This window comes from Rhipicephalus sanguineus, chromosome 1 (assembly GCF_013339695.2).
Source record: "Rhipicephalus sanguineus isolate Rsan-2018 chromosome 1, BIME_Rsan_1.4, whole genome shotgun sequence".
Lineage (NCBI taxonomy): Eukaryota > Metazoa > Arthropoda > Arachnida > Ixodida > Ixodidae > Rhipicephalus > Rhipicephalus sanguineus.
The window spans coordinates 116724375-116743855 of NC_051176.1; the positions used below are offsets into that span (position 1 = coordinate 116724375).

The 19481-nt window shown below is 46.7% G+C and overlaps 1 protein-coding gene across 2 annotated transcripts in view; it reads left to right on the top strand.

The window, feature by feature from the left end:
• Window positions 1-19481, top strand: part of LOC119396484 (ragulator complex protein LAMTOR3) — a 75978-nt gene that overhangs the window by 40276 nt on the left and 16221 nt on the right. For both annotated transcript variants that reach the window (XM_037663732.1, XM_037663740.2), the window contains exon 5: window positions 11514-11577. In XM_037663732.1, the coding sequence (XP_037519660.1) occupies window positions 11514-11577 (64 nt within the window). The remainder of the gene's footprint in view (window positions 1-11513; window positions 11578-19481) is intronic.

Here is a 19481-nt window from a genome sequence, read left to right on the forward strand (position 1 = left end):
CCTTGATTAGTAGCTTCTGCACGTTATATTGTCTTTATTAGGCAATTGCTATCTTGTATTGCTATCATAAGTTTTTGTTATGTAGGAACTGAGAGTGGCTATCATCATGGCAGCCTATCCTTTCCTCCTAAATAACAGGCAATTACGGCCAAAACATTGGGGGAATAGAAATTCCTTAGCTGTTTATTCAAGACGCGAATGGGCAGATGTTAATTCATCTCCCTGCTTCACTCAAGCTCACTTGTAAACCTCGACTGTGATGCGCTTCACAATTCACCCGGTTGCGGCGAACACGGTTATCTGCGAGGCTTTTATTTTTTTTTTTTCAGATGATTCATGAGAGCTTGCGGCGATACCACGCACGGCTCCAAGCGCGCCTAAATTGCATCAACAGTGCTTTATTTCACCTCGTAGTGCTCGGCCGCGGAGTCCGGGAAATCTGCACGCGATGATCTGGGTCGCGGCATTCGGTGACGATGCGCAATATCCCTAGGTGCAGTGACGAAAAATCGGCGCGCAACGTGTTTGGTCTCGCATTTCGGGACGCCGACGCGCGGCCGCTGCGCGACGAGCTTGGCTGTGGGGTCCGCTGCCGATGCGTAAAATTACCATCCGCGGTTCCGAGGAGCCGGCGGGCGATGCGCTGCGTTGCTTACGAAGAAGCACACTGCCGCGGTTCCTCTAACGCGTTGTTCTTGCCCGCAAAGTTCGAGGTTCGTCTCGCACGCCGGCGCCGTGAGCGGAGTTAGGCCTAGCGACGACTCCGAGCAGTAGACGCGCCGGCCGCGGTGCCCGATGTTTGTTTCAAAGTACGTAATGCGTGGTCGCGAGTACAAGGAGTCGTCCCGCGATTATCTTCGTCACTACGTACGAAGTGTTGATAGCAGAACCTCCAACCGCTGATCCGACGAGTCAAATAAAGGGTCGGACCGAGACGCGCGCTTACGACGTTCGCTACGAGCGCGGCGTGCCATCGTAATTTGATCGGGCTTCCGCTTGCAGCTCCTAACTAAAACGTAGTTAAGTTCTACGTGATCGTCGACTTCGAGCCGTGAACAAATAACGAGTGCGAACGCGTCATAAAGACCGCGACTTTCGACAGCCGTGACCTCGCGAAGCGCAAGCAGCAGCCATGGCAGCAGCCGACGATCCCCGAAGCGCGCATCGGACCAATGGCGAGGCGCGCTGGGGCAACATGGCGGACGTGGCCAATCGGAGGCCTCGAAACGACCTTCGGACATTTGCTTTTTGTGCGCTTGTTTTCGAAGGGAGGAGCCAGCTGAGGCGGGGAATTCGAAGACGGAGAAATGCTCGTTCCGACGAGACCAAAATATCGGCGAACGGTGGCGCCGTTGCGGAGCTATTATTTTTTGAAAATCAGTGTTTTTTTGCGATTTCCGCAATAACTTTCGCCACCGTGGCAGGCGTAACAAATTTTTTAAAGCACTTCTACGTGGTTTTTGGTGAAGATATTTTGGAATCTGATAGAAAAGGGTCTACAGAAACTGAAAATGCGATTTTCAAAAAAAACGATTTTATGCCATTTTTCGCGATACGAAAGGCGCGTCCCCCCTTAAGCTGGACTGACATGTGTACCTTAAGTATACAAGCTGCTGTGGACTACTTTGTAGCCTTTTTGATAGATGCTGCAAGCAAATGCATCCCACAAACAAGCGGACAGTCTCGAAAACAACGTGTCCCATGGTGGAATAATGACTGTCGAATTGCGCGAAACAAGCAAAACAAGGCGTGGAGGTTGCTTCGCGATTCTCCGACAGCAGAGAACCTTATAAACTTTAAGAACATAAAGTCCCAAGGCAGGAGGACGCGCCGACAGGCTAGAAGAGAAAGTTGGCAGAAGTTTTTATCAGGAATTAGTTCATATACACATGAGGGTAAAGTCTGGAACAGGGTCGCTAGGGTAGTAGGAAGAAAAGCGTATTCACTTCCTCTAGTAAGCACAGAAGGTGACAGCTTGGAAGACCAGGCGAACTACCTAGGCGCACACTTAGAACAAGTGTCCAGTTCCGCGCATTACTCCGAAGTCTTCCAACGGTACAAAACAAGAATAGAAAAACAGAAACTAGAGCGGAAAAGCACAAAGCACGAGGCATATAACCAGCCTTTCAGCTTAGCTGAGCTACAGGTATCACTAAGCTGCTGCAGTAATTCCGCCCCAGGTTCTGACCGTGTGGTATATGACATGTTGAAAAACATACCTGCCGAAACGAAAAAAACCTTACTTTCCCTGTATAATGCCATCTGGTTTTCCGGCGAGATCCCCTCGTCATGGAAAGAGGCGATTGTCATTCCTATTCTTAAACAGGGCAAAGATCCATCCTCCGTTACGAGTTACAGGCCCATCGCGCTGACAAGCTGTCTGTGTAAACTTTTCGAAAAGATGATAAACCGCCGACTAATACATTTCCTGGAAACGAACAATCTACTTGACCCGTACCAGTGCGGATTTCGCGAGGGAAGATCCACCACTGACTACCTGTTGCGTATCGAGGCACAAATCCGTGACGCATTCGCCCACAGGCAGTTCTTTCTTTCTGTGTTCCTCGATATGGAAAAGGCTTACGACACAACATGGCGCCTTGGAATATTAAGAGACCTGTCCCACCTTGGTGTACGTGGTAGAATGCCAGATATAATAGAGCTACTTGTCGGATCGTACATTTCGAGTCCGGGTAGGAAATGTTCTATCAAGACCATTTCTTCAAGAAACGGGAGTGCCACAGGGTGGTGTACTTAGCTGTACACTCTTTATTATCAAAATGAATTCCCTGCGCCTCTGCATACCACGAAATATGTTTTATTGCACATATGTCGATGATATACAGGTTGGTTTTAAGTCGTGCAACCTTTCGATCTGTGAGCGTCAGGTCCAGCCAGGGCTGAACAAGATCTCCAAATGGGCGGACGAGAATGGTTTCAGCCTTAATCCTCAAAAAAGCACCTGTGTCCTGTTCTCTCGAAAGAGAGGCCTTCATCCTGATCCAGATATTGACCTGCATGGTCAACATCTCTCCGTGAAGACGGAGCACAAATTCTTAGGCCTAATTCTGGATAGTAAGCTTACGTTCGTATCGCACATTAAATATTTAAAAAACAAATGCCTAAAAACAATGAATGAAACAATGAAAAGTGTTGTCACACACTACGTGGGGTAGTGACAAAAAGTGTCTGATGAACTTGTATAAAATCCTCATACGCACTCGCCTAGACTACGGGGCAATAATCTATCAGTCGGTGACACCAAGCGCCTTGAAGATGCTTGACCCTGTCCACCATCTAGGCATTCGCCTTTCTACGGGCGCCTTTCGCACCAGCCCCGTGGAAAGCCTCTACGTCGAATCGGACGAGTGGTCGCTACATCTACAGAGATATTACCTATCTTTTATATATTTTCTGAAGGTGAACGCAAACAAGGAACACCCCTCACACTCCACAATCAATGATTTGTCCAGTTCTGCCCTTTTCGGCAACCGTCCTTCGGTGAGACAGCCGTACTCACTTCGTGTGAGGGCTCTAGCTGAAGAAATGGGTGTGCCAATTCTCGAACACTCTCTTATGGCTCCCGCTCCACATCTCCCGCCGTGGCAGTGGCAGCTTATAGACTGTGATGTTTCTTTCGTGGAAGTTACCAAGCACGCGCCACTTGCACATATCCGTACACACTTCCTCGAACTCCAGCACAAATACACGTGTCCAGAATTCTATACAGATGCCTCAAAGTCCAATACTTCTGTGTCGTACGCAGCGGTCGGTCCATCCTTTTCCGATTCCGGTATTCTGCACCCAAACTCAAGTATCTTCACAGCGGAAGCTTACGGGATACTTGTGGCCGTTAAGCACATAAAACAATCAAAACTACAAAAGGCAGTTATCTATAGAGACTCCCTAAGCGTGGTAAAAGCTTTAAAAACTCTGAAAAAACACAAAAACCCTGTCCTTGTCTCGCTATACTCTCTTTTATGCACGATATACACACTCGAGCAGCATGTCGTAGTGTGCTGGGTGCCAGGGCACCGCGAGATTGCAGGCAACGTGTTGGCGGATCACCTAGCAGTATCCGCCCACGAAAACAGTCCCAATACGCTCATAGCTATTCCCCCGCTAGACTTAAAACCCTTCCTCAAAAGAAAGCTCAGGGCCTTTTGGCAGACCACATGGGATATGCAGACAAGAAACAAGCTACACGTTATCAAACCGCATCTAGGTAATTGGCCACCGGTATCGAAGTCGCGCTACACAGAAGTTACACTTTGCAGACTTAGGATTGGCCACACATACAGTACACATTCATACCTTTTGTCCGGAGGCGATCCACTTTTGTGTGATCACTGTGGCGATCCCCTAACTGTACTGCACACCCTACTGCAATGCACGGAACTAGACGCTCTCAGGAAAAAGCATTTCTCATCCATATACCTGCAGTTCCCACTCCATCCCGGTATGGTCATTGGCAGAGAACCACTTTTTAAATATCAGTCTCTCTTCGAATTTTTAAAGGATGTACATAACTTCAATGTTATTTTTCCAGGCGCTTCGTAGCGCGGCCTCATGATTGAGGCTGCTGCTGCGGTTTCTATCAAAGGAAGCACCTGCCTCCCGGCCTTTGGGCTCAAAGGTCTTGAGGAAGCATTCGTGCTGTCATCCCGCCTCTCGCTTGTAAATACCATGCTCACTCGTCATTTATCCTACACCCATAGATCACAACACTTGTCACAGCCATAATTTTATACTCTATACACATTTTTTACGCTTCTTTAAAGCGCGTGATTTTAGGCCTCTATACAGCCACAATACACCCGGTCATCGTAATCATTGGTCATCGCCAACACCACATAACAGACATGGCGCTCTTTGGCCACCCATGGCCCTTGCTCCACAAAACCAGTTGATGGGGGGAGCTAAAAAATTTGTTATGCAGTTAAACCCTGCAATAAAAAAATCGGCAAAGAAAGAGGGAATATTTGCTTGTATGAGGATGTTGTGGTTGCCAAATGAGACATTGTAATCAAGAAATGAGCTGCAAAATGAAGCTTCATTATCAATGTTCTGTCTACTAGGTTGGCGAGCCTTGCTTAAGGAACACTAAAGGCAATTATTAAGTTGACGTGGATTGTTGAAATAGCATTTCAGAAACCCTGCAGGGCTTGTTTCGTTCCAAGAAAATGCTTAGTTTTGAAAGTCAATCATGTTTTAGTGGTCCACATATCATTAGCACAATTCAAACAGCCCGCCTCCGAGAATGGCTGTGTGACGTAGCATTTGCCATGCACACCCATACTGCTCGACAGCCAGCACTGCGACGCAGCTGAACACAGCCCGGTGAAAACAAATTACGTCATTCTCGGGGGTAACATCAAGTTCTGTTTTTTCCATGAATCAAACTGAAACACACAAGCTTCATTTTATTCTGTCTTGTAATGCACTGCAATGTCCTTGTGTAGAGTACTAGGGATTAATTGTACTGTGTATGTTCTATGTCATTGGGCTCGTGTGCCAGAATGTCCCACTGGTGGTGCAAACCATGTCCTCCAATTACCTTAATTTCGCGATTACTAAAGTGCTTCTGTGCATAATTTTGATGCTTTAGACATTCTCAAGCATTGACCTTTCACTCTGACAAAAATGTTGTTAGCCTTTATAGTGTCTCTGGCAATAAAACGAGCTCTTGACAACAAAGGGTGTGCCCATGTATTGTGGATAACTTTCAGGGATAGTCACTTTCACAAGCGTAACTTGGAAAGCAGAGCAGCAGTGTTCCATGCATGCTATCACTCATAGATAACAATGCTTCTGGTGCCACGTTATATGTGAAATCTTGTTAAAGTATAATTGTATCCCGAAGCTGACCAAGAATGCGGCCCTCTTGTTGAAATTTGTCCGTTAAGGGCGAAAATGCATGCGATGCCTTTTGAGTGGTACCGAAACTAGTGTTTTGAAGCATGGGAGGCATGTTTGTGGATCACAATGTGGCTTCAGTTATTACTCATAACTAGAAGCATGGCGGCCCATGCTATGACCACAATCACATACCCACTACTTAACATTAGTGGGACGTACATTTGTTTTTGCCGTAGTTTTTCCCTCTGAGCTGCAATTTGTTTTCCGCCCATGGTATGCAAAAAATTTCATCACATGTTAGGAAAGGGGTGGGTGGGGGTGTTTGATGATGAGGCTGTTTAACTTGAATTGGGCAATCAAAAACGAGAGCGGCCGTTGCATGTTTCCGGCGCCACTGATGCGGGAATCTGTTTGTGCAAATTTCAGTAGTGCAGGGTTGTACTTGCACTACTATACTCATTAATTTTTGAAGTCTGTATTCTGGACCAAGAAAAAATCAACATAAGCAATATTTTCATTTATTCGAAAGCAACGAAAAATAGACATAAAAACTAGGAATAATGTACTCTGTTAAGAGGTGCCTTAAGACGTAAATTTGGGATTCTGCACAGTTTATAGCTCAGTTTTTGGGACTGAAGTACCTGCACATCATGTCGCAATCATAGCTGCCACAAGCAATACTGCCATCAGTCATGCTGTTGCCTGTGCCACCACATTTATTGTAGAGGCAAGTCTTTGGCTTTTGTAATTCTGTACTGCCTTTACAGTTGCTGGGAAGTTTCGTTGACTTGGTACTAGACCGCAAAAGTCACACTCCTAAATAGAGCAGTAATTAGGCCTAGCTTGCGTTGGGGATGAAGGGCCAGGTATTGTGGGAGCATCATGCTACAGCCCTTAATATGCTTGTGCCACAGAGAAATATGCTTTTATAGTAAACTGCACTGGAAATTGGTCGTGGTATGCACACAGGCGGGACTGAAGGCCACATGCTCAAAGCAATTTTAGATTCTGCAAGCGATCAGCCAAAATGGTGTATAGTACCATGAGTGCTCTTGTGTGTGCTGGATGACCTGCATTGTGACATAAAGCCAAACTGATTTTGCAGAGCACAGCCAAAACTGACAGCAACCTTGGAGGTTGCGTAAGCAGACACTGCACTTCTACTCGGATACTCACACCAATGCCTCATGGTCATTTTCAATCTCAATTGAGCTCAGTCCAGATTGAATTTCTCGACAGTGATTGGCTCCTTTCTGCAGCTTGAGAAAATGAGTCAATTGCAAACGAAAAATTTATTCTGATCAGGCTTGATGGTGATCCAGTGCTCCATCTCATGTGACATCCATATTAGTGGAGCTAAAGAATGCTGCGATGCACTAAATGTGGGAATTGAACAAAAGTGCAGTAGAGTATGCATAAAGTGCTCTTTCTGTTCCAAAATTAGTAATTATAGGTGAAGTGCTCAAAGATTGTGATGAACAAATTAAAAGTACAAGCTGCTGCCTGCGGAGACCAATGCAGGTGACATCATCATGCGTCGTAACAAATTTAATGCAATGTCGCAAGCTTGAAAAGTCTGGCACAGTATCTCGACGTTTATTTCCAAATGCAGAGAGCATTGCTGCTTTATGTGAGCTGCTACTCCGTGATTTCTGAAACTGCTCCTTGGGAACATTAACATGTGACCGCGGAAAAATCTGTTGATTTTGGATGGACCAGGAAATATTTTTTTTTTCCTGCCACAGAAAATAATTGATGCTAAAGTGTAGGGTATCAAATAATAGAGGAAGAATTGGTCTTTCCAACAGTATTAATTCCAATTAAAGGATTAATCTCAAATGTAATAAAAAAGTTATCAAAGGAAGAAAAATGCATCAAAAAGAAAAAAAGATTCATAAGAACATCAATGTTACTCTGCAAAGGGTAAAGATATTACAAAATCGAAATATACGCTTTGAACGCAAAGCCCTCGTAGAATAATAGTGGAAATGTAAGCTCTGTAAATACAAAGGTTATATACATAAATAAAAAAATATAGGCACTAGTGCCTATCATGCCACCGCGCGATGCAGTTTCTCGACTCTGTGAAACAAAGGCTGGCTGCACATGTTTCGGGAAAAAAATTTTTTTTTTCCTGTTCAACTTTCCTGGTATTTTTCCATTTTCCTGTGGCGGGGGGGGGGGGGGGGGGGGGGGAAGGAGGGAGGGGGGGAGGGGGGGGTATTCATTGAAATGAAGTGTGGCCTATTCCAAATCTGTAAAAATCCATAATTGTACCCTCATTTGACCTCTTTCTCCCTCATATACTGCCGAATACCATACCGACCTTCAGATTTTACCATTTTCTCATTCACTGAAAGGTTCTGACAGGGTTAAAAAATAGCATAGAAGAATTGTTCATGTGTTGCAGTAGAGAAGACACGTGGTGAAACTTCTCGTGGGATGCAATGGTCGTCTTCTTCAGATCAGAGATACTCAAGAAGCCTTGAACCTTCTCCGTGACATCACTGACGATGGACGAAGGCCTGGAAATATGTGTCGTCGACATCAACACCAATGCAAGCGCAGGACTTCAACGATTACCATGTACACATGGAGTGTGACAAACTTGCTAATCTTCTCTTCAGTAACCTCCCTCCATGGATCCGTCCCTCTCACTGCATGTTGGCTTTTCGAAAGTATGCATCCACGCATACTTATCTGTGTGGTTGCATATCTCTCTGACGACTTCTGCGGTGAAAAACAACACGAAGACGCCGCCGCGCAGCACACTGGAGCGTTGGGTCAAAGTCCACTCTGCGCCGTCTTCGTGGAGAGAACTGTGCTCTTTCTGCAGCCGGCGCCAAGTGCCCCCGCCCAAATGAAGTCAACACCTTGCAGATAAGAGCTGTTATTTTTAGTACGCACTGGATACGTTTACATCGACGCGCGGCAGCGATAAAATGACCTGAGGAGAAGACGAAACTTACCAGCGGATAGCTGCTGACGTTCTGGGGAAGTTTGACGCACTTTTGCCGTCCGTACTGAAGCCTGGCGAATCGAAGTCGTCTTCCGTGTCTGTGCTGCTACCATCATCCAGAGATTCCCGCTCAGATTAATCGGAATCCGTCGAAATTCGCTGTTTCTGTGGAGCACCCACGAGCGACGTCGACGCGAAGTCTGAAACGAGTGCTCGCCTACCCGACTGCGAACGAACTTTAAGAATCTCCCTACAGTGCAAAAAAGAAACTCTCAAACAAAACTGATAAAAAACATGTTATTTTACCCTTTGTACTACGTTAGCTGTCCAGAACCGCTCGGAGAGTGCCAAAACTTGAACTTGAAGTCATCGATAACATACTATCGATGGGAATAGGTGCGGTCACGAAAGTGTTAACTTCATCTCTATCTGCTGCACACAAACAGTGTTCCTATTTTCACAACATTCATGGTAGCACCCTTCAGTCACTGTTTCACCGTGGCACTGAACGCTTGCTGCCATAGTGCAGCTTGGAATCATTGGCATTTGTTTTGGCACAACAAATTCTTGCATTTGTGATTTTCAAGCTGATCTCAAGGTGTGTGGTGGCTTCGGTAGTGCATTCGTGGAGTCTGTCGCGTATAGGCATGTGTTCTCTGGTCTCATCACTCTGAAATGCACTACCATTTTTTTGTACTGCCATTTTACGACTGTCCCAGAACACACTCAGCACGGCATTTCGTGATGATGGCACAGCCTTGACTTTTTGGCTGCAACGAATTCGGATGCTATAGTTGAGCCCTGAAATAACTAAATTGGTGGGGAAACTAAAAAAGCTTCGCTGTCGCAAGAATTTCGTCATCGCCAAATAACAAAGAAAACGAGCCCTTAAAATTTACACTTCTTTCCTTCATTCATAGCGAGAGTCTCGTTCTGGCAGACTTGATGCTTTCAGGTAGTATGCGAGGGATTATTGGTCAGCTGCCAGCTCATAATAAGTTCATGTGCTACGTGACGCCAACAGGCAGAAAAAGAGTGTTCCACACTCGCCGTCATAGCTACTGACGGCGCTGACTGACGCTCCCACGTTTAAATACACATATATACCCCATAAAGTGGACGGGGGGATGGCCGCCACGGTAGCTCAGTTGGTAGAGCATCTGACGCGTTATTCGAAGGTCGCAGGTTCGGTCCCTGCGCGCGGCAAGCTATCTTTTTTGTCCACTTTTCTTTCTTCATATTTACATTACATTTACTACTAATAACGTCCCCTATAATTTCCTTGGCATTATTGTCTGTTAGTTCTCATTAATATTGTGTATAACAAAGAAAAACGAGCCCTTAAAATTTCCACTTCTTTCCTACAGTACAAATAGGGAAACAGTCAGCAAAAAGAAAATTGAATGTAAAAATTAAGTTAGCTTGCCTGTTGACCCTTGCCATGCAGTAAACGCATAGGTCTTCGCAACGCGGCAGGTAGCCCATAGTGACATTGTCACCTTGCGTTTCGAGGAATGTCGAAATCGTGTCGAAAGCGTCCAACACATCTCGTGGGCTGGTCATATTCTCCCCGTGGCTTGTGCCCTGTTCCCTGTGACATCAGTTTCCCACTAACTGCTTACGATAGTCTCGTCGGCAAACTCTTCATGAATGACCACGTTATCTGCGCGAATGACTTTATGTGGAATGTCGTGGTTGAGGGAGCTAAACGTGCCCCATACAGCGGTCAGTGTTAGGGCACTATGCTCATGGCAGGGGTATCTGTTTCTTCGCACAAGCTTTCAGGTGGCACCGTTATTGTTTGATGTTGTTGAAGGGTAATTTAGTCATACACACAAAACACTTTCTTTTTAGTATTCCTGTGGGTGCAAATTATAGATGACACACTGCAGGGGTTATGCCTTGTTCTGTGGAGTAAGCTAGCAGATGATGCTTGGACGCTGATGCTATACGTGCATGCTAGCCTCTCTACTTTTGCAAGTGCACTCCATGACATGGCACTGACCAGTTGTGTTGGGAAACACTTGTATCAGAGTACCACACTGAGTAGACACCTAGGGTCCCTAGAAATAATGGTGTGCACTTTTTTTTGTGTGTAGTGTACTTCCTTTACCACTGTCACAGGAGCTCCACCTACTGCTGCTGCTGCTTGATAACTTTGTTTCTGTTAGCACAAATGCTGAGAAATATACTGGAAGATATATGGATGTAGTTTGCGGATTTTGCTTATATTGATGACAGTGGGGTGACACAAACTTGCCCGGTGTGGTAGCTTGGCAGGTGAAGTGCTGCACTGCTAAGCTCGAGAATGTGGGTTCAATTCCCAGCCACAGCGGCTGCATTTCAATGAGGGGAAAATGCAATAACACCTGTGTACATAGATTCGGTGCATGTTAAAAGAACTCTAGGTGATCAGAATTAATTCACAGTTCCTCACTACCGCGTGCCTCATAATCATGTTGTGGTTTTGGCACGTAAAACCCCAGAAATTGACACAAACTTGCTTTCTTTGTCAGTTCTTCATCTTCCTTCTATTGTATCGCTTGTTGTTTGAAATATTTTTTGGGACTCTTACTTTTTTTGTAACTTGAGCGCGAGGTTGGACATTTGTCTGTTTAATAACTTAATTTTCACCTGAAACAACCATTTGCGTAGTGGTGGCAAGAAGAATTAATGTCTTGCTTTTTCTATGCAGGTGGTGAGCTTCAACAGGCATCCTGTGACCATCACACTTGTTGCAAGCAGTTCAGCTAATACCGGTAGGTTGATGTCATCAGTCAATTTCGTTGTCCTCAAGTTCTATCAATGCGATCCGGGTTCACTGTAAAGGTTGCTTGTTCTAGAGTTCTGCAAGTACTTGTCTGTTTTTATTGTCACTTTTGAGTTTGACACAATGGGTATCACATCTCTCAACACAAAGGTGGAAATAGTGTGTTCTGTTTTCGAATCATTATCCTTAGCAACACTTTGCAGAAGCAGCACCACACGAAGTGTACCAACCATGTATCCAAACGGCGAACTAGTTGCAAAAATAATAGTGCTCTTAGTTGCTCGGAATTTCACAGTAAATGTTATATACGAGGAAGTGCCCTCTCCAATTTCATGGCTAATTTCAGATTTCCGCACTGTTCCGAGAAAGCCCCCCCTCCCACCTCACACTCCGCACCATGATCATGCACAGTGACCAGGCCACACTGTCCTGTTTGAGCCCAATCCAGTCCTGCTTAGCAGGCCGATCTCTGAGCACCTCTGCCTGAAATATTGATTTAAACTCGGGATTTTTTGCTTTCCTGCGTTATGATCGCACCCCACTGGGCGTACAACAGCCATGATGATTTTCAGGTTCTCACGAGCAAAAGCATGGCCTTTGAGACGACTATTCGCAATTCAATGATGGTATCTATGGCACGCTTAGTTAGCAAAAGTAAGACCTTCGAGTTTTGTGTATGTTGCCCAGGGCTGTTGCGTTGGCGTGGGCTTATCATCGGAGGTGCTTCCATGCCATGCTTCCTGCAGTCTGATCGCGTTGCCTTTCAGTTTCTTCTGTTTGTGAATCCTCGTTGTAATGCACCATGCCACGAACGAGGGCCTGAAGACTCCTGGGGAAGTCTAGGGCCACTCCTGGGGCACTGTTTTTTTCTATTGGGAAATGCCGCCACCATCTTGAATTTTGGTGCCGTTCCAGGGAAGTGCCCTCCTCCACTTTGCCGGTAATATTGTGTTGCTGAAGGAGAGGGGGGGGAGCACTTACTGTGTGATGTGATCATGTTTATAGCTCTGCAAATTTGTGCCAAGCAAGTACTAGCATGTAGTCTTTCTCATGTCGCAATATGCAGATTGTGCTCAGCAGGGGGCACGTAAGTGGGAACCTCACCCTAGAATCAATATATTAGCTAGAGGACTTGTATTCCTCGTGTGAAACAGCACCTTGTGCTCTTTCATGCAGAAGTAATGCTCAAAATTGCAAGTAGAGCCATTTCAAACAGTTGCAGGTCACAAGGTTCAGTATGACCCTTGTACAGTCTCCTTGCTAATTATGTTAGTGTGTGGAGCCACTAATATGTATGCACTTGTGCAAGTTATGTGCAATGGCACTGATTTGCAATGCCATTGTGCAGCTCTAACTCTCCTAAATTTTTGTTGATTGTACTGTAGAACCTGAATATTCTCATTTAGTGCATTCTTGTGATACTAGTAGTCATGATTGATAGCTAAAAAGATTACCTGACATAGTTATGCTTCTTTTTTGCTGGTGAATGAATTCCTGAATATACTTCGTTGCCAATGTTGCCAAACGCTGCATTGGCCACATGCTGTTTGAACATAATTATCCAATCCACTCCTGTCATGCAGACGACGCGGTGCCTGCTTTGTGTCTGACACTCAAAAAGTTGTTGCTTTCTACTGATTACAACGCTGCTGTATATAGATACATTGAAGTAGCAGAGCTCACATGTACGAATTATCATGTCGTACATACAGTAAAATCCCATCCTTTTTAAATGTACCAACGTCTAAAATGTAGTTGAGCAACACTACATTTTAGCATAGGCTTAGGACCAGTGGTTGCACGGAGCCCTCGTAGAGAAAAACACCTTTACTGCTCGAAGACCCAGGCGAGACTGTCTCCATCGGCAGCGCGAGCGCGAGCTTGAGTGTGAACGCGCTCAGGCTGCACATCGCTCTCTGTTTTGCTCTCCTTGGCCATTGTCCCCATACTGTCCCCTCCCCGTCCGGTGGAAGTTTGGGGAAGAGATAGTGGCTCATTGTTAGTTAGCGAAGATGAGCAGGTCAACATCCTTGACTGGTGGTGGTTGCACGGCCGCTGGATGGATACGCACATGGCTGTGATGGTTGTATTAAAGGGACCCTGAAACGGTTTTTTGAAGTTTTGTCAGCGTTTAGGCAAGAGCATCCCCAAATCATTCGCACCAGAAATTAAGTGGCGCACCGTGTACCAAGGCCGCTATGGACAATTATATCTCTGCCCTCCTTCTCACCACTGCCTTGCACCCTCAACTCAGACACGCTGGCAGCGCCGGCAATCGCAGTGCTCTCATGAGCGCACTCGACGGTTTGAGCTTTGCCCAGTCATGGCCTCCGATATTGTGCGCAGACAGGTTGCGCGCAATCTCGGAGGCCCAGTCCCGGCAGCACACTGTCTGGCAACAGAGACAAAGCTCGCGGTGTAGTTGATATCTGCTCCGACAGGGGCCGCCACACTTCCTGCCGATCTTACTTTATTCTACTGTACGGCGACAACCTGCAAAATTTTGAAAACTTCAGCGCGAACTGGACGAAGCACAAAGAAGAGGACACAAGACAGCGCTCGTCTTGTGTCCTCTTCTTTGTGCTCCATCCAATTCGCACTGAAAAGTTTTCAAAATGCTTAATTTCCAACTCGCCCACCTCTCTACTTAACCTGCAAAAGCATGTGGACAAACAAAAATAACTCGAGAACGATCACCAATAAGGGTAAACTCGGGCAATGTGGTTGTCTTCAGGCTCTAACTTCAGGGGTGAAGTTAGAGCCGCAGACGCGTGTATCGTGGCGTTGAACGGATAGCGAGAGCGCAACGCTCATTGCAGCGACGAGCTGAAGGGATTCCGCTCGCCAGATGCCTCACAAACATTGCACGATGTCGCAGCGTTACAAGTCACCAATTGCTGTAGATATGTGGTACACAACACGGCTAGGGCAATTCATTGTGTCCAAGAAAAGGAACCTGGAGATAAACACTGTCGCTCAGCTCACGTCAACACGGAGTATGTTGTAACACAGGCAGACGTCGCTCGCTTCCCACAGGAGGTTCAGTGACGTGTACTAAACATATCCAATCAGATCAGCCGCCTGCGTGACGTCGCGCTTCCAATACGACGCGCACTGGAAGTGGGCAGTTTGAAAAAGCGTTTGACTGAGCCGCTGTGATCGGTGTCGATTCACAGCTTTAAAGCCTTGTAATAAATTACAGTTTACGCACAGAGCTTAAATCGGTCTGTAAATGATCCTTAGGACTTTCTCTACCGGCCTAGTGTGTTCGTACAGCATCGTCAAAAGTGTTTCAGGGTCCTTTTAAAGGGCCCCTCACCAGGTTTGACAATTTTGAGCTAACGAGCGCAATGCATACACTGGGCATTCACGATCACGTCTGCCAAAATTTGAAACGCTACGCGCTGCGGAAATGGGTCAAATTTCAAGGTGAACGCTGCTTGCCCTTCCTCTCGCGGGCGCGCGCTTTAGAGAATGAGGGGATGACGTACATGAGAAAATGCCCTTACGTAGATGGTAGTGCTGTGACATCACTCCTCTACGTAGACGACTGTGCTCTGACGTCGCCAACAGTAGCACGTGACACTGCGATAATTACTTGACACGACATGTGTAGTTTGTGTAATTTGTTGCTTGAATAGATTAATAAAACTTGAGAGAAATAATGAGACACACAAAGGGAATGTGTGCGTCTCTTTCATTTTTTTTTTTTCGTGAATCGCAGCGAGATGCGGGGCTAAAGTGCCTCCCTTTTCCGTGCGTTCGTGTCCCCACGGTTAGCGCATCGAGCAGACGCCAGCCCTGGAAAGTAATGTTCTGGCGCGTTCGAGCACTCATTATGCTCATTTATTCTACCGCGTCCAAGTAAACGTTAATGCGGCACTGGCTCATGATACCGCCACTCTCGTGCCCGTACAAGTGTCTCAACTTTCATGCCCGTCCCGCAGAAACAGACTGTACACCACAGAGAACGCTGACAAAACGCCCACGGCCGCTACATAAAAAAAAGGTAGCGGCCGTGCAACGCCACTCGCGTGCTCAGGCTGGCTCGGGCACTTCATGCGCACGTGACCATGCATGCGCATGACGTGTTCATGCGTATGTGTCAATTGAAGAGGGCAGGGAAGGGATTTGGCTTGCTAAGGCTACACGGGGCGAGTGGCAAGGGTTTGAAACTCGCCTCCTCGCATCATGGTTTCGCGCCGCTAGAAATTGTTTTTCTCAGCTCGTAATGAACCGATTTGAAAAATTCTTGCGGCATACTGCTCTTCATTCGGCACACAACAACTTCCAGCGTCTAACTAAAATTTGTTATGTGGCCTGGTGAGGGGCCCTTCAAGAGATGTGAGTTGGGCTAGTTGGTGCAAATTGACTTGTGGCATAACTAATTAGCACAAAAAAAACCGACAAAACAGGTGAAGAACAAAGGACAAAGTGAAGAAAACAGATGGGACATGGTGGCTGTATAGCAGAAAGAGCTGCAAACTCTGACTTTAGGAGCAGGGGCCCAGCTGGTCAATTGCAGCAGCGGCAAGGTGGGCCCGGTGGTGTGCGTTGTTTTGGTGTTGGTGGCCATGGAGCACAGGTGCCCCACCGAGGGGGCACAGTATTTACGCCTCAGATGGGTGCCCCAAACTCTCTTTCGACCCAGGCCTGACTGTCTCTAGCGGCAGGGCGAGTGCAAGCCCCAGAGCGCGAACGCGCCCAGGCCGCACATCGTTCTTTTTTGCTCTCCTTGGCCAGTGTCCGCATAAAGTTTGAGCTATACTTGCCCCCGAACTTGCATTGAAGCCAACCTCACCACGTGCTGCAAAAGGCCTTCTGCCTTTTCATGAAATGCAGAGACTGGTTGACTAGTGGTTTTGACTTTGGTGCATGGCGGTGACCCATTGACTGGCAAGCATGGGAAAGGTATAAAAGCGTGATGGCGGGCACGAACAAGCACACCAGTGCGACTTATAACCGACAACCCTACCACGATAAGTATCTTCATCATTCTGCCCGGTAGCATGTGCGACATGGCGCTGCTCGTACTGCTGTAAACATACTGCACATATTTAATAGGAGACAACCGAAACGGGCCGTTGGCAGGCTTACAGAAGGAGGCGGCAGCAAAGTGCACTGTGGAGACAAGGAATGTGCATTGCTTGCAGTAATGAAAGCAACTAGCTGTCGCCGCATTGAGCCAACAAGATTGTCTAATGCTTAGAGGATCTTGTTGGGAACACATCAAATCAAAAAGATCTCTTTGATTAAAAGCAGAGAGATCAAAGAGTATTGGGAGTGACCTTCTCAAGTGACCCTCTGGACAGACTGTCATTGCCCTTTGCTGTGTAATGGGGTCATCGATACAATGGAAGCCTTTCTTGCAAACTGTATGCAAGAGATCCAACGGAAGAGCCAGTAATTGGCCGCATTGCCATGGCGGCGGCAGTTGGGTAGATCTGCTGACCCAGAGTATGTCTCTGGGCGCTACTTCGAAGGTTTGTGAGAAACGGTGGAAAGGACTTACCTGTGGTGTGTGTACCAACCGAGAAAATCGGGAATTCTCGAGGATCTTGAAAATACTCAGGGAAAACTCGGTGCCTGTGTGCTTTCATCAGGGAAAATTGGCTGCAATTTTATTTAAAGGGAAAGGAAGTTGTGGTAGTGCTGGCTTGAGTGATGGAGAGGACGTGCTTTTCCGGTTCTACGAAGCGTATCCTCTTCACAGCCACTGCTGGCCTCCTGCTCTGTGCTGTCTAGTGACCGTGCAAGCAAAGCAGCAAAAAGCATTGCTACTCTTCAAATTTTGAAGCAAGTTGAAAGCGTGCAGTTCCTAGTGGTGTCAGCGATGAAATCATGTAATGCAGAGATCGTGCTTTATGCGGCTCTGATTAATCAACCGCACTATTTATGAAACGTAGATATCTGCTCTGTGATGGTGAGACGGTGCAGTCTCTTGGTGTGACGCTTGGGTGTTAATGTTTGTGTCAAATATATACCTAGTCCTGCACAAGCAATCTGCCAATAAAAACCAGTTGGAAGTTAGCACTCTGCCCTTTTGGCTGGCTCAGCCATTTTTTTATTTTCCGTGATGCGCTATACCAGTTCAGATATGACAAGCCAGCTCACCCAATCATCATTGGCCTGCAGTATACCCAGTTGTAAATTTTGTAAATAAACTCTACAACCATGGCATCTTTATGCCTATACAGCCCTATTCCTGCACCCATTGTGGTAGCTTGGCATGTATGGTCTGTGGCCAGTGTGAGGGTCATTTTCTTTGACGATCGCTTTCGGGAGTACTTTCACTTTCGCGAGCCGTTGACTGCTTACGACTAGCCACGGTAGTCCGATACTATGCCAACAGTGCTACATTATCGCTAGGAGACGCTGACGTCTCCGGTGACAATCTCGCGAATGTATCGCCAAAAGTGATCGCTTGCCAGTTGTCGCCCATGCTGGCACTAGATTTATTAAAATGATGCGACACTGAAGGTGCTTGTAAACCTTTTGTACTGCTCGGGCATGAGTAAATGCACCAGGCAACGTTGCACAGTTTTTTTCAAGCGTAAGCACTGAAATAAAATTCTGTACCACGAAATATTTTTTCGTTTTTCCCTTTTCTTGGCTCTTGCGTATCCCGGCTCTTACGTTTATTTCTTGTGTTCCCTTCAAAAATGTATCGGTGGGGTTCTGCTGCACAACACACACAAAACAATGTAATGCACACAAGTTAACACGAATGCATCATCCCTTGTACACATATCCCAACTCAACAGCTACAAAAAAAAAAACTCAATAACAGCTACACTCGCTCTACCAAAGAAAAGTCAATACATGTGACATAAGTGTCCTTAAAAAATGTCTGTGCACCATGGCATCACCGCTGATCAACACCGCTTCACAGGCCTGCAGCTAGACGACGGTCTGCAGGCTCAATGATGTGACCCCAGGTCTGGACCCGCAAAGGCAACGTGGCCGTCGGTGCGAGAAAGCGTCGCTCACACAGACACGTCTCCTGGCTGAGGGTTGCGAGCAGGATTCATGAGGGCATCGGTTTGAAGGCAACTGTGCAGAAGACAGCCAGCTGTGGGTGACATTTCTCCCACTGCATGCACTCAAAACACTAGACAGAACAGTGCAGTAGGACAAAGGAAAGCAGCTACGTGCACATCGCCCACATGGTGCGATGTTCAGTACAGCTAGCAAAGATGTCTGCAATGACTGAAATGCCAAGTTCAAGTGAACAAAGGTCGCATTTCTTGACTCGTGCAATGCAAGCTAGAATGAGGAAAGAAAAGTACAGCACCTCAACGCCACGATCCAGTGGGCTGTGACCCATGTGTGGCAGGCAGCTCCGAAGAGCCTTAGGCCTAACAATTCGCTCAACGACCATCGGCATCCAAATACTAGCACCCAAAATAAGCACAGAACAGGCAGCTGCAAGGAGACATCAGCTCTGTGAGGTGACCCTACTCCGCTCACTGCATGGAGCAACAGATTGAGTGATCGGCGCCCATCGTACATCCCTGACGGTGTCTGAACAGCCGGTGTCAACCCGCGATAACAGACAGCCCAACACCCATGGCCCTTGGCCACCCGGGTCCCTGAGCTGCGACTCCTAGAGTCAGAGATAGAAGAAGCTGTTTGCAGAAAAACTTGGTCCACTTACGAGGCTTCCGTACTCACTCATTTCGGGTTTGCCTACAATCCATGTGCTCTAGGCCTCGCTCTCACAGTATGCAGATCACATGGCTCCGTCATTCACATGGCTCTGGCAAAATGGAAAAGCACCCATGTACTTTGATTTAGGTGCACGTGAAAGAACCCCAGGTGGTCAAACTTAATCGGCAGCTCATTAAGGGCTCATTTTAAGGGCTCATTTAAGGGCTCATTTTTTTCTTTGTT